General features: G+C 55.3%; 1 protein-coding gene across 8 annotated transcripts; it reads left to right on the top strand.

Annotated features, from left to right (window-relative positions):
- The first annotated feature begins 338 nt into the window (after positions 1–338).
- Positions 339–8,812, top strand: SHKBP1 (SH3KBP1 binding protein 1). Of its 8 annotated transcripts, none has more exons than XM_061597089.1 (18): positions 341–491; positions 754–807; positions 1,284–1,329; positions 1,954–2,027; positions 2,190–2,248; positions 2,521–2,601; positions 2,737–2,907; positions 3,430–3,520; positions 3,654–3,844; positions 4,316–4,431; positions 4,922–5,009; positions 5,306–5,422; positions 5,851–6,021; positions 6,133–6,288; positions 6,652–6,748; positions 7,116–7,294; positions 7,624–7,756; positions 8,024–8,812. In XM_061597089.1, exons 1-18 carry the CDS (start codon positions 424–426, stop codon positions 8,382–8,384), a joined length of 2,253 nt encoding a protein of 750 aa, XP_061453073.1. In that variant the 5' UTR covers positions 341–423; the 3' UTR covers positions 8,385–8,812. The 8 variants fall into 8 exon arrangements, with proteins under 8 accessions (XP_061453080.1, XP_061453073.1, XP_061453074.1 ...); XM_061597090.1 differs by having other exon boundaries at positions 8,027–8,812; XM_061597096.1 differs by lacking the exon at positions 8,024–8,812 and having other exon boundaries at positions 339–491; positions 7,116–7,304; positions 7,624–7,753.
- Positions 8,813–21,471: the final 12,659 nt, after the last annotated feature.

Here is a 21,471-nt window from a genome sequence, read left to right on the forward strand (position 1 = left end):
GAGGGCTAGGCCAGCCCCCACGTTGGCCCCGCCTCTGGCAGGCCGGCTGCGTCGCCCCCGCAGCCCCGGAAGGGAAGCGTGCGAAGGCCGAGCGCGATACGCCTCGCGTCCTGGCGCCCGTCCAGGCTCCTCCTACATTCCCCCGGGCGAGGGCGTCCAATCATGCGGCGGCGCAAGTGTCTCCTGGAAGCCAATGAGGAGCGCGGGGAGGTAGACCTTGCGCTGCCGAGAGCCAATACGTCGGCGAGGATGCGTCCTTTCCGACCAATAGGGTCCGGAGAGGGCGGGGCTTGTGCGACCCGTTTCAGCTGGAGGTGGAACTCAGCCTGACGTGTGTCCAATGGCGTCGGGACGGAGGCGGGGCCATTCAAGGAGCCGGGAACCCGGAAGCGGGCAAGTCGGTGGGTCTGGCCGAGGCCGACCATGGCGACGGCGGCGGCGAGGTCGGGCCGAGGGGCGGAGCTCGTCCAGCTGAATGTGGGCGGCCGAAGGCGAGTGCCCCCCGTCCCCTCTGGGGAGACTGTCCCGGCCGCGCCCCTCGGGGGGAGCAACCACAGCAAGACAGTCGCTAAGCTGCCGCTGCGCCCGCGGTGGCCCAATAAGCCCCAAAACGCCGCACGAGGGCTCTGCCCCGAGGAGCTCGCGGCCTGCGCTTCAGTGGGAAGATGCGCGTGAGCCCGGAGGGGAGGGGGTCACCTTCGCACGAGAGCCCCGCGCGTCCCCACTGACGGTCTTCCTCCTCTCCTCTTGCAGGTTCAGCACCTCGCGCCAGACCCTCACCTGGATCCCAGATTCCTTTTTTTCCAGGTGCTGGGGGGCAGGGGGAGGGAGGGGGAGGGACCCTTTGTGGAGAATGCCCGTGAGGAAAGCGGGAAGCTCAGCGCAGCCGCCAGATCCACATCCACGCAGGAAGCACCAGCTGGGCTTTGAGGCCTCGGAAGCATTGCAGAGGTCACGCAGCGCTCCTTCGCCTTTGGGCATTGTTGCTGTTCCGGGCCTGGGGGTAAAAAGCTTGTGCCCGAGGGACCCGTTTCTAGAGATTCCCTGCAGCCAAGGAAGTGGGCGGGTGGCAGCTGTGGCATTTGATGGGGAGCTGGAAGGCCCGTGATGTTCAACTATGAACTAGCAAGGCCCTGCAAGCGTGATAAGAAAGCCAGCTTGTCCAATATGCTGCCTTTCACATAACCCTGCAAGGCGGTGCTCCCCTTAATGCCCCATTTGACCTAGCTTGAATTCATTCAGCAACAGTCCTAGAACCTCACCTGCATTTGTTTGACTTGCAGCCTTCTCAGCGGCCGGATATCTACATTGAAGGATGAAACAGGTGCTGTGAGTGGCTCTTAACACTAATTTTTCCTTATTCTGTTTCTGGAGACCAGGATGAGAGTGGGGAACATGCTGCAGGCACACTGTGAGGCAAGAATAGTCAATGTGGTGCCCTCCTGATGCTTAATTACAACTCCTGTAATCCTTGACCATCAACCATGCAGGAATGGAATGAAATGAAGCATGCATTGAATTTATCTGCAGAACATGTTGGCTAAACGTGGGAAAGGATCCTGTCCTGCTGGTGGAGACTTCTGGGCTTCACCGCCTGAATCATTCAAGTGCATCTTGTCTTAGGGAAGCGCTTCTCAGGAAGATGGCCTTGACAGCAGGGCTGAATCGGTTATTACAGTATCTCAGCCCTTGGATCTTGGGATCATTGGAAGGGGGCAGCTGAGATGAAGCACTCCCTCAGCACAGAGCTGCTTTAGAGATTTGCGTTTTCCGCCTACATTGGTAGGCCTCATCTGCCTTGTCACACCAGACTCTTTGAGCAGCTTTTCATACGGGGCTGAGTAAAGGCATATTGCATGACAGGAGAATCTCTTGGTTAGGGCTTGTTGGAGTAGACTGCAAGCTTTCTTTGTACGCATTTAGTCAAGCACAACTCTGCTTCTTTCCTCCTAGATCTTTATTGACCGAGACCCTGATGTCTTTGCCCCCATCCTAAACTTTCTCCGGACCAAAGAGCTTGACATCAGGTGGGATGTGAAGATCCAAGCAGCCTCTCCCTGGTCATGAAGCTGGGGAGGGTTATGTGTGGCATCTAGCCATCAGCGTTTCTGCTGCCTTTTTGGAGCTGGGGCGGCAATGGTAATCTTGTGGGAAGACATCTCTCATTACCTCTCATTTTGTGCCCCCAGGAGGACTAACGTTTCGCTGCTCTTGCATGAGGCGCAGTTCTATGGGATCACACCACTAGGTACACCTGTAGGGACCAGACTTGCCTGGGCTGTTCTTGGAGTGGGTGCCAAGTCTGAAATGCAGCAGGGAGGTTGCACCAGATTATGGTCCCAAGCAGATGATTCATGCTGGGATTTGTTTGCGCCCTATCCCACTTTGGACTGTCAGCTCCACGCTGCAGTTTGACCCACCTCCAGGGGGGCAGCTGGGCTGTGTGAATATCATGCATTGGTGCCCCCAAGATAGAGGCTTTCTATGACTTATCCTGTTCCTTGGTCTCATTGTGTCCAGTGTGCCGCCTGCAGTTGCGTGAAGAGCTGGAACACTCATCCTGCGGGAGTGTTCTTTTCAATGGTTACTTGCCACCACCAGGTAGGAGGTGCACCTTGGGAAAGGGGCTTTGCTTTGCTGGGCCTGCCATTTGGGGGTGGTCACTGGTGCCCATGAGTAAGGCAACCCAGCTGCGCTGTCGCTCAGCCACCCTAATTTCCCTCCTGTCCCTTACAGTGTTCCCTGCCAAGCGGTGGAACCGCCACAGTGTCACAGGTGTGCAGTTGGCTGTCCGGTTGGGGAACCTTTCAGAGCGGGCCCTTGTGCGCCGGAGCAACACCATGCCCCCCAACCTTGGAAATGCAGGGCTTCTGGGGCGGCTGCTGGAAGAGAGGGCCTCAGGAGCAGGTATGTACCATGCAGGAGAAGATGGCCAAAGGTGCCAGTGGGTGCAGGGTTGAACTTGGGCCTGGGTCTTGGATACCATGGGTATGTTGGACTTGCTCAGTTCTCTCGAGCTGTAAAATGGGAACAAATAACAGCAGCACCTTGTTCTACCAACGAACTGCATACCTAACAAATTTATAATTTCTGAGACTCCTCGTTACTTGAAAAATAGGACATCTGAATATCTCTCCCTTAAAATGAGGAACATGAAGGATATTCAGAATGTTTACTTCAACACCAGTTAGAAAGCTGAAATTTGGGGTGTACATAATTCAAGACTGAAAATGGGACAACTTAATAGTTTGGGATCTAACATCTACCTTTCGTAGAGACGGCCAAGGCACAAGGAGATTAGAAGTTGGCCTGTGGCAGCCCGAAGCTCATTTTGTACCACCTTCCGATCCAGGAAGAAGGATTCCCCCTCCAGGAGTGGCCAGGAGAGGGACCTTGCTCAGAATCTGTTTCTGCCCTTTCCTTCCCCAGGAGGGACAAATGACCCAGGCGTGGTGCGCCTTGTCTGTGGGCATCATAACTGGATAGCAGTGGCCTTTGCCCAGTTCCTCGTCTGTTACAGGCAAGTGGCCTGTTGAGTCTCCTCACCCTTGAGGCTCAGCTGGATGCTCGAAGGGAACAAAGATCTGGCTGCCTCACTCCCTCCCTCCTTCCCTTGCACCCTCTACTGCCTGATTGGTCTTTCTGTCCCGTAGGATGAAGGAGACCTCTGGCTGGCAGTTGGTGTTCTGCAGCCCCCGGCTGGACTGGGTAATCGAACTGGTGGCACTGAATGCCCGGGTGCTTGGTGGCTCCCTGGGCGACAATGACAAAATGGTGGCTGCTGCGTCCTGTAGCGAGATTCTCCTTTGGGCTCTCCAGCCAGATGGGAACGGCACTGAGATTGGTGAGACGCAGCAAGGAGAGTAACATCTCCTGTTCTTTGGGATCCAAATGGGGCTTCTGTTGGGCGGAAACCGTTTTTGAGATGCCCAGATACCAGTCTCAGGTCTTTGGGAGTTGTTGCCAGATTCTTGGCACTAGCTTTGCCCAGAGCTGACTAAAATGTCCACGTTCGTGGGCACTGGGGTCCGATCAGCTTTGTCAACCAATCCAGCCCTACTGTCCCCTGTTTTTGTTCCACTGAGGCCCCAGTCAGTGGGTTTATGCCTCTTGGGGCCTCAGTGGGTGATGCAATGGGTACCAGCTTAGATGGCTTTAATGGGAGATTAGATGGGTTGATGGATGTCCCACAGGCTGTGTAGTCTGCCTCGGAATACTAGTTTCGGGGCAGGAGGGAGGCACAGCTGCTTGGGCCTTCTCTTCCGGCCTGATCCAGCAGGGTTTGGGTTTTTCTGATGTCCTGCCTCTCCTGCAGGTGTATTCCACTTAGGAGTCCCCATGGAAGGTCTGTTTTTTGTGGGAAGCCAGCTCATTGCCGCCAGCCACACGGGCAAGATTGGCGTGTGGAATGCAGTCACCAAACACTGGCAGGTGGGAGGCAGCCCAGCACTCGGTGTTGGGGTGGTGGTGGTGATGGTTTTTCTCCTAGAAGCTTTCTACTCTGGAGCTTGGCACTTTCTGGCAGCGTCTGTCTGGGGGAGAAAGGAGGGTTGCTGTGGGGTTGATGGGGGGACGGAGCTGGGTGTTTCAAGGACACACACGATCAGGGCTGAGCAGCTTGGTGCCCCTTGCAGGCTCTCAGGTGACCAAGTCTTTTTCACAGTCTCTGTGACTGCTGTGGTGGTGAGGATGACGGTGGTTTTAAAGAGTCCTACTCCTGGTGGCTGTGCCCTCACCCCACCCACTGGACCAAGGGGCATTGGGCTGGGCCCTCCTGTGCCTCCTCTTTCCCTTCTCTCAGGACAGCTGGTGGTGTTGGGGATTCCAGGACAGCCCCCCCCATCTGTCATCCACCTTGGGTTCTCCTCCCAGGTCTTGCCCTGACAGCTCTTCCCCGTCCCCTCCCCCTCGGGCTTCACAGACTCAGGACATGGTCCCAATCAACAGCTATGACGCGGCTGGCTCCTTCCTGCTCCTGGGGTGCAACAATGGCTCCATCTACTATGTAGGTGAGCGATGGGGATTGCTGGGCTGGCCAGGCACAAAGTCCCACCCAGCCTTTTTCCTGGGCGCTGAAGTAGGGTCAGTTGCTGGCAGGGCAGATGAAAAACCAGCATTTGGGTGGGTGGTGTGGGAGGCCAGGCTGGATGGGAGAGCTGTAGAAGCAGCCTTTGGCTCCAGGGTGCCCCCCCCCCGTCTCCTTGGCCTGGGATTGGGGGGGCCTGCAGTGTGGAGGCGGGGCCAAGCAGTCTGCTGGCTAGGCTGGCTCCTCCCCCAGCATCGTGTGGTTCCTTCACTTGCTCAGATGTGCAGAAGTTCCCGCTGCGCATGAAGGACAATGACCTCCTGGTAACCGAACTGTATCGTGACCCCTCTGAGGATGCCATCACCGCACTCAGCGTCTATCTCCCGCCAAAGAGCAGTAAGGAACTCTCCTCCCACCATTTGGGGCCAAATCCAGGAATTCCACCCCCCCTCCATTTGCTGAACTAATGAAACCTCCCCCCATTGTTTCACAGGAACATGGGAAGCCATCTGGTACTGAGCCAGACCCCTGGTCCCTTTAGCTCAGCATTGCCTGCCCTGACCGGCAGCAGCTCTTCACAGAAGGCTATGCCTGGAGCTGCCATTGGGGGGCGAGCCTGGGCCCTTCTGCATGGAGGGCAGATGCTCTGCTGCTGAGCACTGGCCCTTCCCCAGACTTCCTGGAACTCGCATCAGACCCGGGACCCTCGCCCGGTCCCATCCCTTGGCCTTTTTCCTGGCTGCCTGCCTGGGCCTGTGTTAGTGCGCAGGAGGGTGCGGGTGCCACCCCTCTCCCCCCACCCAGTTCTCTGCTCCCGTGCACAGGTAACAGTGGCAACTGGATTGAGATTGCCTACGGCACCAGCTCCGGGCGGGTGCGTGTGATTGTACAGCACCCGGAGACAGCGGGCTCTGGGCCTCAGCTCTTCCAGACCTTTGCTGTCCATCGCAGCCCAGTCACCAAGGTGATGCTCTCCGAGAGGCACCTCATTTCAGGTACTGGCCTGAGGGAGAAGAGAGGTGGTATGGCAGGCTTGGTCGGCTGGAGGCTGCGCTGGCCTGAAGGGGCTCCTGTCCCTCGCTTCCCTCACCCTCTTCTGCCCCTAGTCTGTGCCGACAACAACCACGTCCGCACGTGGACAGTGACCCGGTTCCGTGGGATGATCTCCACGCAGCCTGGCTCTACCCCGCTTGCATCCTTCAAGATCTTAGCCCTGGAGTCTGTGGACGGGCATGGAGGCTGCAACGCTGGCACAGACATTGGTAGGCCGGCTGGCTGGCTGGGGAAGGGTTGGCCCTTGGGCTGGTGCGTAAGGAGAGCCAGCAGCCCAGCTCACCTGGCATACTGGTCTCACAGGGGCCAGCTGGGAACCCAGGAAGCTGCCTAACACTGAGCCAGGCCCTTGGTCCGAGTCGCTCAGAACTGCCTGCACTGACTGGCAGCAGCTGTCCAGGTTTCGGACAGGTCTCTCTCCCAGCCCTGCCATGGGGGATTAATTCTGGGATGCTCTAACCACTGAACTGTGCCCATCCCCAAACTAGCAGATCCCACTGCTTGCCTCGCCTCTTTCCATCCTGTGCCAGGCCTGTGACCCTCCGTCCCTCCCCCCCCCCATGCCCTTGCAGGCCCCTTTGGCGAGCGGGACGACCAGCAAGTCTTCCTCCAGAAGGTGGTGCCAGATTCCAGCAAGCTCTACGTGCGCCTCTCCTCCACAGGCAAAAGGTGGGCAGAGGGGGAATTTAAGTTCACTGGGACAAGGGTCAGCATTGCACGTTGGGGCTATGGGGGAGGAAGGAACAGCAGCCGCCTTAGTGGCAGCATCAGATGCTGAGCACTTGGGCCTGCAGAAGGTCTTCAGTCCTTTAAGGAAAGCTAATTGTCCCCTTTCAGAGACAAAAACCTTAAAACTGCTTTTTTTGGGGAGGTCCTCCCTCTTCAGAAAACAAGACTCTTTGTCTGGAGTGCCTTGAGGCAGCTTTTTGCAGGCCGTGATGGGCCACAGTGACCATTTTCCATCCCGGCCGTGCCCTGCTCGGCCTTGCCGGCTCTGGAGGTGTGCCAGAGCCCAGGCGTCCCTTCTCTCCCGCAGGGTTTGCGAAGTGTGCTCTGTGGATGGCTCGGCCATCACTGCCTTCACAGTGCAAGAGTGTGAGGGGTCCAGCCGCATCGGCTCCCGCCCCCGCCGCTACCTCTTCACCGGCCACAGCAATGGCAGCCTCCAGATGTGGGACCTCACCACTGCCATGGAGATTGTGGGGCAAGCAGCAGGTAACCCAAGGCGAGTGCTGTCACCCAGAGGCCGGACAAGGCGCAGCTGCAGGCGGGGTCACCCCCAGGAGGGCACGTTGTCACAGGCCACGCTCATGTGGGCAGGAAGTAGCGGGCGGCCCGCGCCATGTCCAAGCGCTGTGGGGGGGCTCTACCTCGTTCAGCCACTCAGTGCAAAATCCTCGGAATCCCGCCCCGCCTTGCCTTTTCTCTGGGTTGTGTCGTTCCCATTTTTAGAGCTGCTCCTTCCCTGCCTTTGAGTTTTGGCTTAGTCGGCCTGAGATCTTGCTGTGCCAATAAAAGGCTCCCCATTTTTGTATCTTCCTCAGATGCCGGTGGCCTCTCAGAGGAGGAACTTCTGCAGGAACTGGAGCAGTGTGACCTGGCTCTCACCCACCCCCTAGAGATGAGGCCAGCCAGACCCTTCACCCCCACAAGTACTCCCTGGACTGCCAGCACCAGGTAGGGGCAGGCACGGAGATGAATAGTTTAAAAAGGCCCCACCACTCAGCCGCCTTTTACTGCTGAGCGTTCCAGGCTGGCAGTCGTACCTTCCTCTAATCTAGAGCAACAGCTCACAAGGGGGCAGGACGATGAATGCGTTGGAAACAGCCGCCCAGATCTTTTGGGACCCCAGCTGATTGCGCTCTGGGCTAGACCGTTGTGTGGAATTGTGGGGGGAGTCTCCTCTTCCCTTGGGCAGCTCTAACATGCTTGTGGTTCTCCTAGCAGTCTCCAGTTCCAAGATGTTGACGGGACCCAAGAGAAGCCAGCGAAGGGCTCCTTGGCCCTGCCCTGCCGCTTCAGCCATGAGAACCTGACTTCCTCCCCCCCTGACCCCCACTTGCAGCCAGGGGACCTTGACCGGCGGCGGCTGAGTGGGAACTTTGTCGAGCGATGCCAGGAACTTGCCCGTTCATCTGAGGGCCGGTGGGTTAGTGGCTCCAGGGAGCAGGGAGCCCAGGTCAGGCGTGGCAGGTGCCCTGTTGGTGCTGCAGCTCAAAGAGCCCCCAGCCTGAGCCCCGCCTCCCCTGAGCCCCCCCTCCCACTGGCTCCATCCAAATTGCGGCTCAGCGAAACCTCCTTCTGACTCTTGCCTGGCAAGGAGGCCTCTCTTGGGCCCAAGGGCTCCTGCCCAGCATCTGTGCCATGTGAGGAGTGCAGCGCTGGCCATTAAGCCCCCCGCCCCAACTTGCTTGTGCTCCCCCTCCCATGAGCCTCCTCTGCGTGGCTCTCGGTCTTCTCAGGGTCTCCTCGCTGCTCCTTGGGGCACGGGGTGCTTTTCTCCCGTGTGAGGAATTTTGCACAAGTGCAGGTTGTCATAGGTCTGCGCCAGCATTCACAGGTGGTGACATGCAGAGATGTCCTCTGTGGAGAAATCCTGGAGAGCTCCCCACACCCACGCTCCCTCTGAAAAGCCAAAGCTGTTTGTGAGCAATAAGGCTGTTTGCGTGTGGCCTTTGCCGTGCTTATATTTTGTATCAGTCCGAGACTGGCAATAATAAATGTGAAAGGAGATTCCTGCTGGAGTCTCTGTGGGAAACACGGGGGGCCGTGGGGGGCAGAAGGATGCTTGCCGAAGGAGAAGCTTCATCTCTCTTAAAACCAAGAATCACCATAGCTTTCTTGCCAATTGGTGCTAGAAGGACAACAGCCAAGGCAAACGGTTGTCACCTGTTGAGCTGCTGTGATGTCACAGAAGCTCAGAGTCTGACTTCCATATATTGAACCGAGCACATGCAAATTCCAAGCACATCCACCAGCAGGAGATGGAGGCAGCGTGACATTATGCTGATGGTTGATAGCTAAATGGCAGTTGTGGGGTGATAGACAAAGGGAGTTGGCTCCCAGATAGAGGCCTGAGGGACACCCCTGAGTTTGGGGTAGTACGATGCCATGAAAACAAATGTGTGCAGGGCTTTTCTCCCTTGATATCTCCCACCACCAGCAGCTTGCAACCTGGGCAGAAGCATTGGTAGAAGCAGCAGGGGCTTGACCCAGTGTCCGTTCAAACCAGTGAGGAGTGGGGACCGTGCTTGCCCTTTCAAGCTGCCTGCAGTCTTCCTGGCCCTTTGGGTCAGGTGAGAACATGGCTAGCTGCCTAGGAGAGGTGTGGCTCTCTGGGGCCTCCCTCAGGAGTCGCTGAGGCCTTGGGTGGCACTGCAGGTTAGAGGGACCCCTACCTCTGCCTCAGGCCTAAGTGGGTTTCAGCCACGAGAACAGGCCTCTTAAGCTCCTGTGCACCTGCAAACAGGCAGCCTGGGTGGCAGAAGTCATGCCCGACACCACTCTGCCTGGCCTGGCAGCCCCCAAAAGGGGCATGGCTGGGTTAGGAGTGGCATTCAGCTGCCACATTCAGACCCGGCTCATGCAGGCCCACCCTCACCTCCAGGTGCCTCCTGTGCCAACCAATGGTCTGGCATAGGGAGATGCGCTGTATAGGGAACAATGGGCTAGGTCCCTGCCCCCCTCAGTGGCTCTGTCCATGGTGGCATGAGAGACCAGGACAGGCAGGTGGAGGGCTGGGCCGGGAGATCTGATGGCAGCAGGACAGCAGGGGTGTTGTTAGGTAGACACACAGCCGGCTAGAGGAACAGATGGCTCCGGCAGGTCACTGGGGCGGGCAGCATCGTGTCTTGAACAAGCCCCGGGCACTCCTGCCCAGCAAGATCCATGTCTATGGGCACTTGCCATGCCAGCACCACATTGGACAGCACAGCCAAGATTTTTGTGGGGGAGGAGATATCCGCCCCAGTGACCGCATTCCTGTTCCATCACTGTGCACATGGAACGGTGTGCCCAGTTGCAGTGTGGCATGGAGCCTGGCGCATCTGTGTGATTCAGTATATGCAGGAAGGGCCTCAGCTGGCACCCATGGTCATCTGTGTGAGAGAGCACCCTATGGTCAGTGCCCCATGCACCCTGCCAGCCTAATCCCACCAGCCCAACGGGACAGCCCCCCAGATGCTCCCCACTGCCTGCAGGCTGAAGGCCCACAGGACGAGGATGCTCAGCATCTCCTCCCTGGCCTCGTAGCGTTCATGCAGCAGATGTCTTGGGCACTGCAGGTGGCCAGAATATTGTTGGACTCTTGGTGCTGGTTTCAGTAGAGGTGAGGCCTGCATTGGGTACCAAGATGGTCTCCAGGGCCCTGGGGACAGGCAGGAAGCCAGCCATGGAATAGAAGGTAAGCCTGACCCTTGCATACTCTCACTGGCAGGAAAGTGGGTAAACTGGACATGGGCAGCATTGCCATCTAAGAAGGCCCTAAGGCATCTGCTGGCACAGGGCTGGGAGATTACTGGGCTCCCCGCATTACAATCTGCTGGGAATTCTGCATTGCACCTTGCAAGGGACACCTGGTGCACGGGCATTGCACTGGGCACAGTGGGCACCTTGCAGGCAGGTAACTAGCAGAAGTCAGTGCCCGGATGGCCTCCCTCTGGAGGCTTGGATGCACTTCATCAGCAACAACCGCATGATACCTGTGCCTACTTCCAGCTGTGTGCCAGATGTGTCGATGAATATGCCGGGGTGGTGGTGTGGCAGGCAACCACTGTGCCATGTTAATAACCATGATGTGACGTGGGATTTTGTGCCCAGCAGCCCTGCAGAGGGAGACATGGGGGGGGGCTGTGGAGGGGTGTGCAGAGCATACATGCCATGTGCCCGCCCTACCCCCTATTGTGCACCCCAGTGCTGCAGACTGAGCACAAGCTGAGCCCACTGTTAAGTGACAGCATATTGGACAATTCCCCAGCATGGCATGCTACGGCTGGGTTGTGAGAGCTGCTTCCTGCTGGCACTTGGGGGGGGTCTGCCTCCCCTGCCCCCCCCCATGCCTCAGAGCCCTGCATGGCAGCCAGACACCCCACTGGGGAGATGTCTGGGCCATCCGAGAGGATCCCTTGCTCGCCTCAGCTGACTGGTAGCAGGGACCTGCAGTCATGTGAACCCCTAATCAGTGGAGGCTGAGCTTCATGACCTGGAGGTGCTGTCTGGGTAGTACTTCTCTCTGGGGACCTGCAGGTGTGAGGCAATGGGCAGGTGCTAGGGCGTTGCACTTTCCAAAGGGATGGTGGTCTGGGGCATGGTGGACTGGACTGTCCAGCAAGCCTCACAACCCACATCAGGCATATCTTGGTCCCCATGTTGGGGGCTGGTGTGGGCACCTCAGGACCTCTCCAGAGGAGCAGGAGTGGTGTGGGATGAACTGGTGCCCTGAGGCAAAGTCTTCCTTGTACCATCCCTGAGACAGCCCTGTGCTGTCATGGAGGCCCTGAAAAGGAATGCCATCGGCAGTGGTTAGTGAGGGTTGCTAGGAAGGTCTGCATGAGGTCAGCAGGGCAGCTCTTGCACTGGCCCTTTGCACCATTTTCACCAGAAGCTTCCTAAAAGCAGCTTCAGTTGGGGAAGTTTTTGGATCTGTTGGCCCCTGTTGTGCAAAATGCCTGCTGTCCTCTGTGCTCTGGCCTGGAGCTTATGCAGGGGCCAGGACATGCATGGAGTTGGCATGCAGGCTGTCTGTAAGGCATGTGTGTTTAGTTGCTGCCCACCTGCTGCCCCAGTTGCAGTTTCCTTCCAAATCTGTCTGCCATCTTTGCTTTCATGCTCCCTGTGTTCACATTTATTTTTAAAAAATATTTCTATCCTGCCCTTCTACCCTATAATAGGGCACTCAGGGCAGCTTACAAAAATAAAACCAAACATGTACATGATAAAATTGTAAACAGTAAAATCACAAAAACATTAAAATAAATTAAAATGCATAAAATACAATATATATATCTATATATACATACACATATATACATATATATAAGGATTGGTACTAAAGGGACTACAAAGGTAAAATTTAACGTAGAAGGCATAAAATCAGTGTCAGGCTCTACCTTCAGTCCCTCCCAAAGGCTCTCCAGAACAAGATTGTTTTCAGAAGTCTCTGGAAAACCAACAGGGAGGGAGCAGAGTGGACTTCTTGGGGTAGAGTATTCCAAAGCTTTTCAGTGCATGTGCTGCTGCACCCAGCCCCCAGTTGGAAAAAGTTGCAGGTGCATGGCTGTCCAGATCCATACCAAACTGCTCTTGAGTCCCTGCCTCCTGGTCAGACCTTTTTGGTGGTGGTACAATTCTGCCTCTCTTGACAGACGCTCAGCCCTGTGGGGTGGGCCTGGAGGGGCAGGAGGAGAAGCAGGCAAGACTGCTCTCCTCCCCCCAATAGCTCTTCCATGGGTGAGCAGAGCCTGACCTGGAGCTGGCAGTGGGGTGCCTTGCCACTGCCTAAGGATAGCAGCTCCTACCCCGACAGGGGACCCTGTCTCCTAGGAGCCTGAAGAACAGTACCCCCCCCAAAGACTGGCTCGCTTATGGAACAGCTGCCTGTGAGTCAGCCTGAGTAAGCCCGGCTGCTCCTCCTGGACTCCTGTTCCTGCTCGCCCCCTGCACCCCCTAGGCACTGCTCCTTCCCCTCCTTTGGGGCTTATGCAATTGTGACAGAATGCAGGGGCTGCCCTGTCGACGGAGAAGCAAGGCCCAGCAGCAGCAGCAGAGAATTCCCTCCCTCTGCAGATCTGCCCCACTGGTTTGTCTGGCAGCTAGAAGAGGCTGGGCCCCCTCGCCGCAGCACTCCTTGATTTCACACACCCCTCCTGCTTTGAGAGGGGTGAGGAAGGGAGGGGTGCTAATGTCCTTTTGGGGGGGGGAAGAGTTAGCTGTCGTAAATCCTTCTGTCATCTCAAAAGTAGTGTGTGCCTTCCTTGAACCTGGTTTATCAGCTCAGTCCAGGAGTGTAATAGTGTCTCTGACCATGTACAGAGTGCCTTTCTATTGCCACTTAGTGCTTGTCACCACCCCTAGGATTTTTTTGGTGTGTGTGTGAAATATTTCCTGCTCAGGGGATTTGTCTTCAAGGCATTCCAGACTCTCCCTCCCTCCCCTGTTAAAATCCAAAATGGGACCCCGGGAGGGGGGAGGAGGAGGAGGTGGGGGACGGATCCATCTCAAGCCTTTCCTTGCCCCAGGCCAGCTTGGCTTCTGATGGGGGGTCCTCTCCTGTTGCATTGCAAGCATAATGCCTGATTCGAGGAGAGGTGCTGCATCTGTGCGCTGACAATTCCTTGGAGGGGGGGAGGCGTCAGCTGTCAGTAAGTGCGGTGGTGATGATGCCACCCCAACTCTAAGAGGGGGTCCCCCTTCCCTTCTGCCCCTTCCACTGGGAGGCATCTTGGGGGCCTGCTCATGATGCAGGATGTAACTCCTGGAGGCGGTTGCCTAGCAACTGTCTCTGGCGGATGCAGAGGCGCTCAGCTGGTGAGGAGCAATTGGGGGGACAGGGAGCCCCTGGTTCGCACCAAAGAAGCATCATGAGGCGGGAGAGCCAGTGAGGTGCTTGCTGGAGCCACTTGTGAAGGTGGGGTAAGTGGGGAGTCTGGAGGGGGCAGAGCCGGGCTTTCTCCCCCTCCCCACTGTCAGGCGTGGATACGGCCGGGGGTGGCACTTCCGAGGAGGAGGAGGAGGAGGAGGCAGCATCGTGGCTGCCATTCTAGGTGCTTCCATAGCATGATTGGCGTGGGGAGGGGAGGGGGTGACATCTGGGGGTGCATGGAAGTCTTTACAGCCAAGGGGTGCCGGCCAGCGGGCACTGAAAGAGACTTGCTGTCCCTGCTCCCACCCCAATGCACCGTGCCAGCCCCCGCCTGTCCTCCCCCTCCAGGCTAACCGTGCTCAGAGATACAGTGAGGAGGAGGAGAGGGCACCAGTCCAGTCAGTCACCGATGCCATGGGCAGCGGTGGGCAAGCGGCGAGCAGAAACAACACAGCAGGAAAGGCCGGCACCACCACCACCCTCACCATCACACAGGTATGGAGGCAAGGGCAGCAGCAGCAGTTCACGAGCCAGCCAGCCAGCCATGGGCATGGGAAACAGCAGAGCACGGCAGCCATTGGCAGGGATAGCGAGACGCAACAGCGCGTGCACACACACACACACACACACACACGGGGCGGCATTTTTATGTGGCTGAGGCACAATACACAGCCCGCTACATGCAGTAAGCAGTGCACAGGCAGTGGGGAAGCAGCCCAGATGTGCATAGGTAGGGGGGTCTCCCGTGCGCACAGACACAACACCACATGCAGATCACATCCTTCTGCTTGAACCATAGTGTGCTGTGTCCATACGCAACATCTGCATCACAATTTGTCCAACTAGAGAAAGGATTTGCTGTGTGTGTATGTGTGTAAATAAGGTGTGTTACATTGTAGTGGACAGCACATACGTGGATGATGCAAGACAATCTCTCTTGCACTCCCTCTTCTTGCCTGGAAAGGGCACATCCAAGCCCTAAGGGAGGGCACCCTTTACCCAAAGACAGCAGTCCACTCTGGAGCAGCACATGGCCTGCTGCCCATGGAGGTGAGGTGGGAGCACCAGTGGGCCCCACACAACCTGCAAGATTCACAGCTGTGGGAGATGCACAACTGACAGTGGTAGGCTTAGGGCTGTTCCACCTTTGCCTTGAGAGGCGGAGGTGGGTAGTGAGGTTGGGGGGCAGTGCTTGGAGGGCACATGAGCAGGCTGGTGTGGTTGAGCACAGGTGTTTGTAGACACACAGAGGGTGACCCATGGCTTTAATAGTCACTGATGCGAGGCTGAGCAACACACGACACCACTAAATGCAGACATAAATGGCAAACTGACAAGTGTCTTTTGCACACTCACATGTGCACCCACACTCCTATTCTGTACTGTCTCACAGATACACCATTGTCACAAGGCACACATGCACACAACACCTCTCCACACACACAAATCTTATGTTGGAGGGTAGTTCTTGAGGCCTGCCCTTCACATCGAGCAGGCCTTTGCAGGCATATGTCCCACTTGCTCCCTTGGCAGGCCTGGACTCCCCAGCCTCTCTCTCTCTCTCTCTCTCTCTCTCTTTTACTTTGCCAACTGCCTCCAGTCCTATATGATTGCCCAGTCCTTAACACAGTTACCCACTGAGGCCTTGCTCCATGTCTTCCTGCCGTTGGGAACAGGGCAAGAAGCCACAAGGGGGACTTTTCTGTGGTGGCTCCAAGACGCTGAACTGCGGTGCGTAAGGAAGCTCACCCCCACCCCATCACTACTTGCCTTTCAGCAGGCAGCTGAGGCCTTCCTCCCTCTCCCAGCAGGATTTCTAGCTGCTCCCCTTGTGAATGGACCTTGTGTTGCCATCATTTTGGATAAATATTGTGTTCTTTTTAATTTTGTTTAGACGGTGAGCCTACTTCAGATCTGTACATACTAAGAGTTGATTTTGACAAGGTGGTGATGTTGATGCCCTGGCACTCTGCAGAGTCCAAGAGGACTGAGCTCTGTGAAGGGCTTTATCATCTAAAACTGGGGGGGGGGACAGAGGCGGGAGGGGTTGTGCCAGCAGGCACCTTCTCTCCCCTGTTGACAATCGTGCTGCTCTCGCCTGTTGCTCCAGCCTCCTTTCTGAGTGAGTGAGCAGCAGACCCCAAGGCTGGGGGTTGAGAGTCAGTCCTGGCACCTGACGTGGACCCTAACCGTGGCTTGTCTTGCCTCCCCAGCGCCCCACAGCTGCTGAGGCCAGCCAGGACTGAACCCTGCGGAGCTGCATGAGGCGCCCATGGGACTCTCCTCCCCCCATTCCTGATGCAGTGCGTGGTAAGTCTTCCTCCCTCCCATCCTAACTGGCCTGGAAAGGGAACGTGGCTCTGGGGAGGGGAGCCTCTGGCTTCTCGGAAAGGTCACAGCCTTTTTATACTTGGAAAGAGCAGGTGAAGCGAGGTCCTTGGTGGGGACAGGAGGCCTGGCAGCAGGTGGGCAGGGAGGGCATCTGGAAAACCACTGCACCCAGGTCAGCCACCACCACCCCGGCACCCCTCTTTACTTTTTCATAGCTGAAAGCAGGGTGGCTATAAAGCGTGGGTTTCTACCCTTGGCACGTGGCACCCACCCACTGTGAAGGCTGCTTATCAATTGCAATGAAGGAACCAGAGAGCGATGACTACTCCAGATCTATCCATTCAGAGGCCAAGGTTGTAAACTTGCTGATGTGATGCAGGCTTCTCGGGGTGTGCTAAGTAATGGCTACCACTCCTGGAGTCTGTTGCAGATCTTGGGACAGGACAAGATGGGAGCCGCAGGAGAGAGCCTTCCGGAGCCACACCTCCACTTGTTTGGGCCCCTCCTTTCTTCTGGAGCCCGGAGCCGTGGCAAAGACAACAGGCCTGCCATTGGATGGAGCAGCGTCTCTCCATGCAGGATGCACATACTGGGGGGTGGAGGCAGTCCTGATGGCAGTCAGCCCACACATGCTCTGGGACTCTGACCAGTCCTCCTCCCTTGGCCTCTGCTCCTGTCCTCTGTTGCAGCCCCAGACAGACGTAACCCCAGCCTTTGCCAACCTCATGCCATCTTGGTGCTTTAGAGCACAACTCCCATCAGCCCCAGATGATCCAAGACGTCAACAAACATATGGAGGGGCCTTTCCCAATCTTTGGGTCTCCTGATGTTGTTGAGTGGGTGGGTGGGCAGAGGGGAAGCCCCTTTCTTTTCCAAAAGGAAAACTTTGTAAACAGTATCATTCTTTTTTGGGGTTTCCCCCACCTTTTTATTCTACAATAGACACTTGTAGTCTTCCACCCAAATTTAAACCAAAGCTGTCCCTGGCCACATCCACACCAGACCTTTATTTCACTTTAGACAGGCACGGCTTCCCCCAAAGAATCCTAGGAAGTGTAGTTTGGGAAGGGTGCTGAGAGCTGCTCGGAGCTGCCCTGTTCCTCTCACAGAGCTACAATCCCCAGAAGAGGGGCTGACAGTTGAACCCCTCTGGTCACTAGGGTTCTGTCAGGGGAACAGGAGTCTCCTGCTTTGGATGGGATCGTACTCCCTCTGAAAGAGCAGGTCCATAGTCTGGGGGTGCTCCGGAACCCATCTTTGTCACTAGAGGCCCAGGTGACCCCAATTGGCTAGGAATGCCTTTCACCAGCTGCGGCTGGTAAGACAGCTGTGGCCGTTTCTGGACTGGGATAGCCTGACCACTGTTGGCCATGCACTGATAACCTCCAGGCAGGATTACTGTAATGTGCTCTATGTGGGGCTGGCCTTGAGATTGGTCCGGAAGCTGCAGCTAGTGCAAAATGCAGCAGTGAGACTGCTCACTGGGGCAGAGTATTGCCAACATGTCACTCCGCTGCTGAAAGAATTGCACTGGCTGCCCATTTGCTACCGGGCCAAGTTCAAGATTCTAGTTTTGGTGTACAAAGTCCTATACAGATTGGGACCAGGATACCTGAAAGACCGTCTTACCCCTTGTATACCCAGTCGATCACTGCCCTCTGCAGGTGAGGGCCCCCTGCAGATACTATCTTATCAGGAAGCCCATTCAGCACAAAATAGGAAACGGACCTTTAGTGTGGTGGCACCTACCCTTTGGAATTCCCTCCCCTTAAATATTAGACAGGAGCCATCTCTGCTATCTTTTTGGCGCCTATTGAAATCCTTCCTCTTTCAGCAAGCCTTTTAAGTGGAGACCTTATCCCAGTCTGCGTCTGTGTTGGAATTGCTTTTTAATATGTTTGTAAACCTTTTTTAAATACATTTTTAACCTTTTTTCTCTTTTTTTAAGATGTCTTCAAAGATGTTTTGTTTTAATGTATTTTAAAGTCTGTTTTTATGCTATTTTAAAGTGTTTTTAGTGCTTTTGTTTGCCGCCCTGGACTCCTGCTTGGAGGAAGTGTGGGATATAAATCAAATAAATAATAATAAATAAATAATAATTCTTAGCACCATTCACAAACTCCATTTCCCAGGATTCTTTGGGGGAAGCCATGCCTATTCTAAAGTGAAATAAAGGCCTGGCCTGGGTGTGGCCCCCTGATTAGCCAAGCCCAGCAGCTGTGAGTCTGGCTTTTAGAACACTGACAGTTGTTTCTTACTGAGCATGCCAGACGTTACAATAGACTCCAATGTTAAATTTCTTAAATTAATTAAAAATCAGCCAGGCATTTTAATAACTTTTAAACTGCAGATGGTGAAGGTCAGAGTATGGGGCAAGGTCAGTAATAAGATTACTGTGAGCATGGCTGGTTTTTAATTAATTTTGATAAATTATGAGACCGCTGACAGAAAAAAGTCCAACAGAGGTCTGGATTTTTTTCTTTTGTTTTACATTTTGAACTCTTGATTCTCTTTGAGCATTTTGGGTATCACTATGAAAACTTAAGAGGGTTGTTAAGCAAACGTTTCTGAGTTCAGACTATACATTTTGTAAGGTTTTGTTTTGAAATGAGTTTATGGGAAGCATCAGAATGGCATGGGGTATTTTCAATTTAGTATTGTGAATTTGAAAAATCCATGCTGGCTATAGTATACAGCCACTCTTGCGGCTGTATAATCAGAAGCGCCTGACTGCTGAATGAGGCCAAAGGGGGACAGGGTCCCTCTAGTTCAGCACTCTGTCTTCCCAGTGGCCAACCCAGATGCCTGGGGAAAGCCCACGTGCAGGAGCAATTTATTTATTATTATTTATTTTATCGCATTTATATACCGCCCCATAACCGAAGCTCTCTGGGCAGTTTACAGCAAACTAAAACATTAAAAACAAATATACAAATTTAAAAACACATTTAAAAAAAATCAATTTAAAAAACACATGCTAAAATGTCTGGGAGAAGAGGAAAGTCTTGACTGCCCCAGCAACTGCTCTTCAGACAGAGGCCCAATGTCACCTTTGACCCTGCAAGGAAGAAGCATGACCGGAGTTCAAGGATGCACTCCAGCCATGCAAGGGCCCCCAAGGCAGGTGCGAAGCAGGGAAGGAGGGGGGCAGAGTCGCGAGGGCCAGACAGGGAGCCTAGGAAGGTCCCAGCCCACCCACCCACTTGGCTGCTCCCCCCCGACGCAAGCTGCAGTCCCAGAGAAAGCGTTGCTGCTGCTGCTGCTCCTGTCCAGGTTCAGGTTTTCCTGGAGCAGGTAAATGGCACAGAGAGGAGAAAGAAGCCTGAGCCTGTTGGCTCCTTAGCTGGGCTAGGCTGAGCAGCCCCCCCCCTCGGCCCTCTTTGCAAATGGTGAAACCAGGCAGGGCAGTGGCTAGCCTTGCGCCTCACCCTCTTCTTGGGCTCCGCACAGCTTCTCCTTGCTACAGCCCTCCAGATGGTCCACCAGTGGCAAAGGGGGAAGTGAGAAGTGTCCCAGGCAGAATGCTCAGGTGTTCAGGCAAGGTGGTGATGTTTGTTCAAGGCCAATACGTTACATTATTGAAAGGTCTTTATTTTGGAAGCAAGCTTAAGATGCCAAAAGGAACATCAAGACAATGGTCACGTAGCCCAACACCTCACATTTCACCTTCAAGCCCAGTCCAGAAGCCCCTCCCACAAAGGCCGTACCCAAGGCTGGGTCCCTGTTCTGGTCTTTGAGCCAATCCCAGGACTCATGCAGCATCTAATGCTAATTATGCACTTTACACTTGTTGTTGAGAAAAAGAGGACAGCCAGAACACCTCTCTCTGGAGAGTGGCTTGCAGTTACCTAGCTTGGCCGATTTGCGAAAGCAAACTCTCAGTGTCGTCAGTGTCAAGCCTCTGAAGTGGAATTCCATCTGGTGCCTGAACCAGTGGAGGTGCAACTGGCCAGAGATAAGAACAGAGACTCCATGTGAGGCAGGGCAGCTTTCCCCCATCTGGAAAAATGGTTTCTGCACCATGGAATGAGGAGGAGGAGGAGGAGGAGGGTTGTGGCGCTTGAGTAGCAAGCACTTAAATGCTTCCTTATCCCAATGGTGGTGAAAGGGTAGATCCCCCCTCCCATACAGGGCTGACACCATCGTAAGCCCATCAGTGGTGCATGGCATTTTACAAAGCCCCTCAAAGGGCTGACAGAAGGGAAGGGAAAGGGGCCAGGGCCAGGCAGGGGGAGGGGGTGTGACCATACCCATTGCTGCAGGCAGTGGGATGAGGGGTCATGCCAAAGTCTTCCTGTGGGCATCAAGGAGGGATTGTTTCGGGAATGGATGAGAGGGGGCCTCACAAAGCCGTTCTGGGAGGGGGGGTTGGGCATAAGGGGCTGCAAGGCAGAAAGGTGGAGCCCACCTCCAAACTGGTTGGACACTGATCTGAAGTCAATTTGGCTGTTGGAGCTTCTTGGGAAGGATCCTGGGGACTCTACTCCAGATCCATTTCAACTGAACTGCATTCCCTCTCCCCTCCCCCCAAAGATCCTTCCGCCAGATGTTTGGTTTGGGTTCCAGATGCCATTCTGTGTTCCAGAGCAGCCTCTTCAGCCTCTGAAATGGCCACACAGCCTGGCTACAAATGCATGCGGCAGGGTAGGGACCTCCTGTGGTCCCCCAGAAGGTGCTCAGTTACAACTTCCATTGTCCCTGACCCTCAGGAAGAGAAGAGGCTGCCTTATGCCATGTCGGATGGTTGGTCCATCTAGCTCAGTATTGTCTACACTGGCTGGCAGCCGCTCTCCAGGGCTTCAGGCAGGAGTCTCTCCCAGCCTTGCCTGGAGATGCCATCGGGGACGGAGCCTGACCGTCTGCATGCACAACAGGGGCTCCGCCACTGAGCCACAGCCGTCCCCAATTGGTGGTCATGGCTGGGACTGATGTGAGCTGGAGTCCAGCAGCATCTGGCGGCCCAAGGGCTCCCAGGCCCTGGCATAAGGAGAGCTCTGAGGGGAGGTTGTGCTCCTCCATGCAACAGTTCATAACAACAGGCTATCCTCATTTGGAGCAAAGGTTCAGCCTGAATTTTGTTTTTTTATTTATTTTTGTGATTGTGGACATTATTTATTGAGTCTGTGAATAATTTTGTAGAGTAATTTGAATTATGTTTTGTTATTTTCTAGTGCTGCTGAAGGAAGGTGTAATCTAAACTGCATGGAGCTTTTTAGATTTGTGATTAAAGCGCCGCCACTCCTCACGCAGCAGCAGCATGGAGGCGTTGCTGCCTTGTCCTCCGCTTCCTGTTTTCCACCTAACTGAGCCTTCCATCTTCTCCTTTCCATTCAGCAGGTTGACCTGAAGCTGCGGGTGGAGAAGCTGAACGTGAGGATGGTGCCTGGTGGTGTTGCGGGGGCAGGTGAGGGCCCCAGTCCCAGACTCCCACGGGAGTCCAAAGAAGACCGCGAGGAGAGGGTCCTTGCCATGCTGGGCATTG

The sequence above is a fragment of the Rhineura floridana genome, chromosome 15 (assembly GCF_030035675.1).
Source record: "Rhineura floridana isolate rRhiFlo1 chromosome 15, rRhiFlo1.hap2, whole genome shotgun sequence".
In the NCBI taxonomy this organism is placed as follows: Eukaryota; Metazoa; Chordata; class Lepidosauria; order Squamata; family Rhineuridae; genus Rhineura; species Rhineura floridana.

Bases quoted from the DNA above. Each gene is read 5' to 3' on its own strand.
- SHKBP1 (XM_061597089.1), top strand. From the start codon at position 424: ATGGCGACGGCGGCGGCGAGGTCGGGCCGAGGGGCGGAGCTCGTCCAG. The intron at 1,330-1,953 runs GTGAGTGGCTCT...CTTTCCTCCTAG, and splicing joins TGAAGGATGAAACAGGTGCT to ATCTTTATTGACCGAGACCC. The intron at 5,010-5,305 runs GTGAGCGATGGG...TCACTTGCTCAG, and splicing joins TGGCTCCATCTACTATGTAG to ATGTGCAGAAGTTCCCGCTG.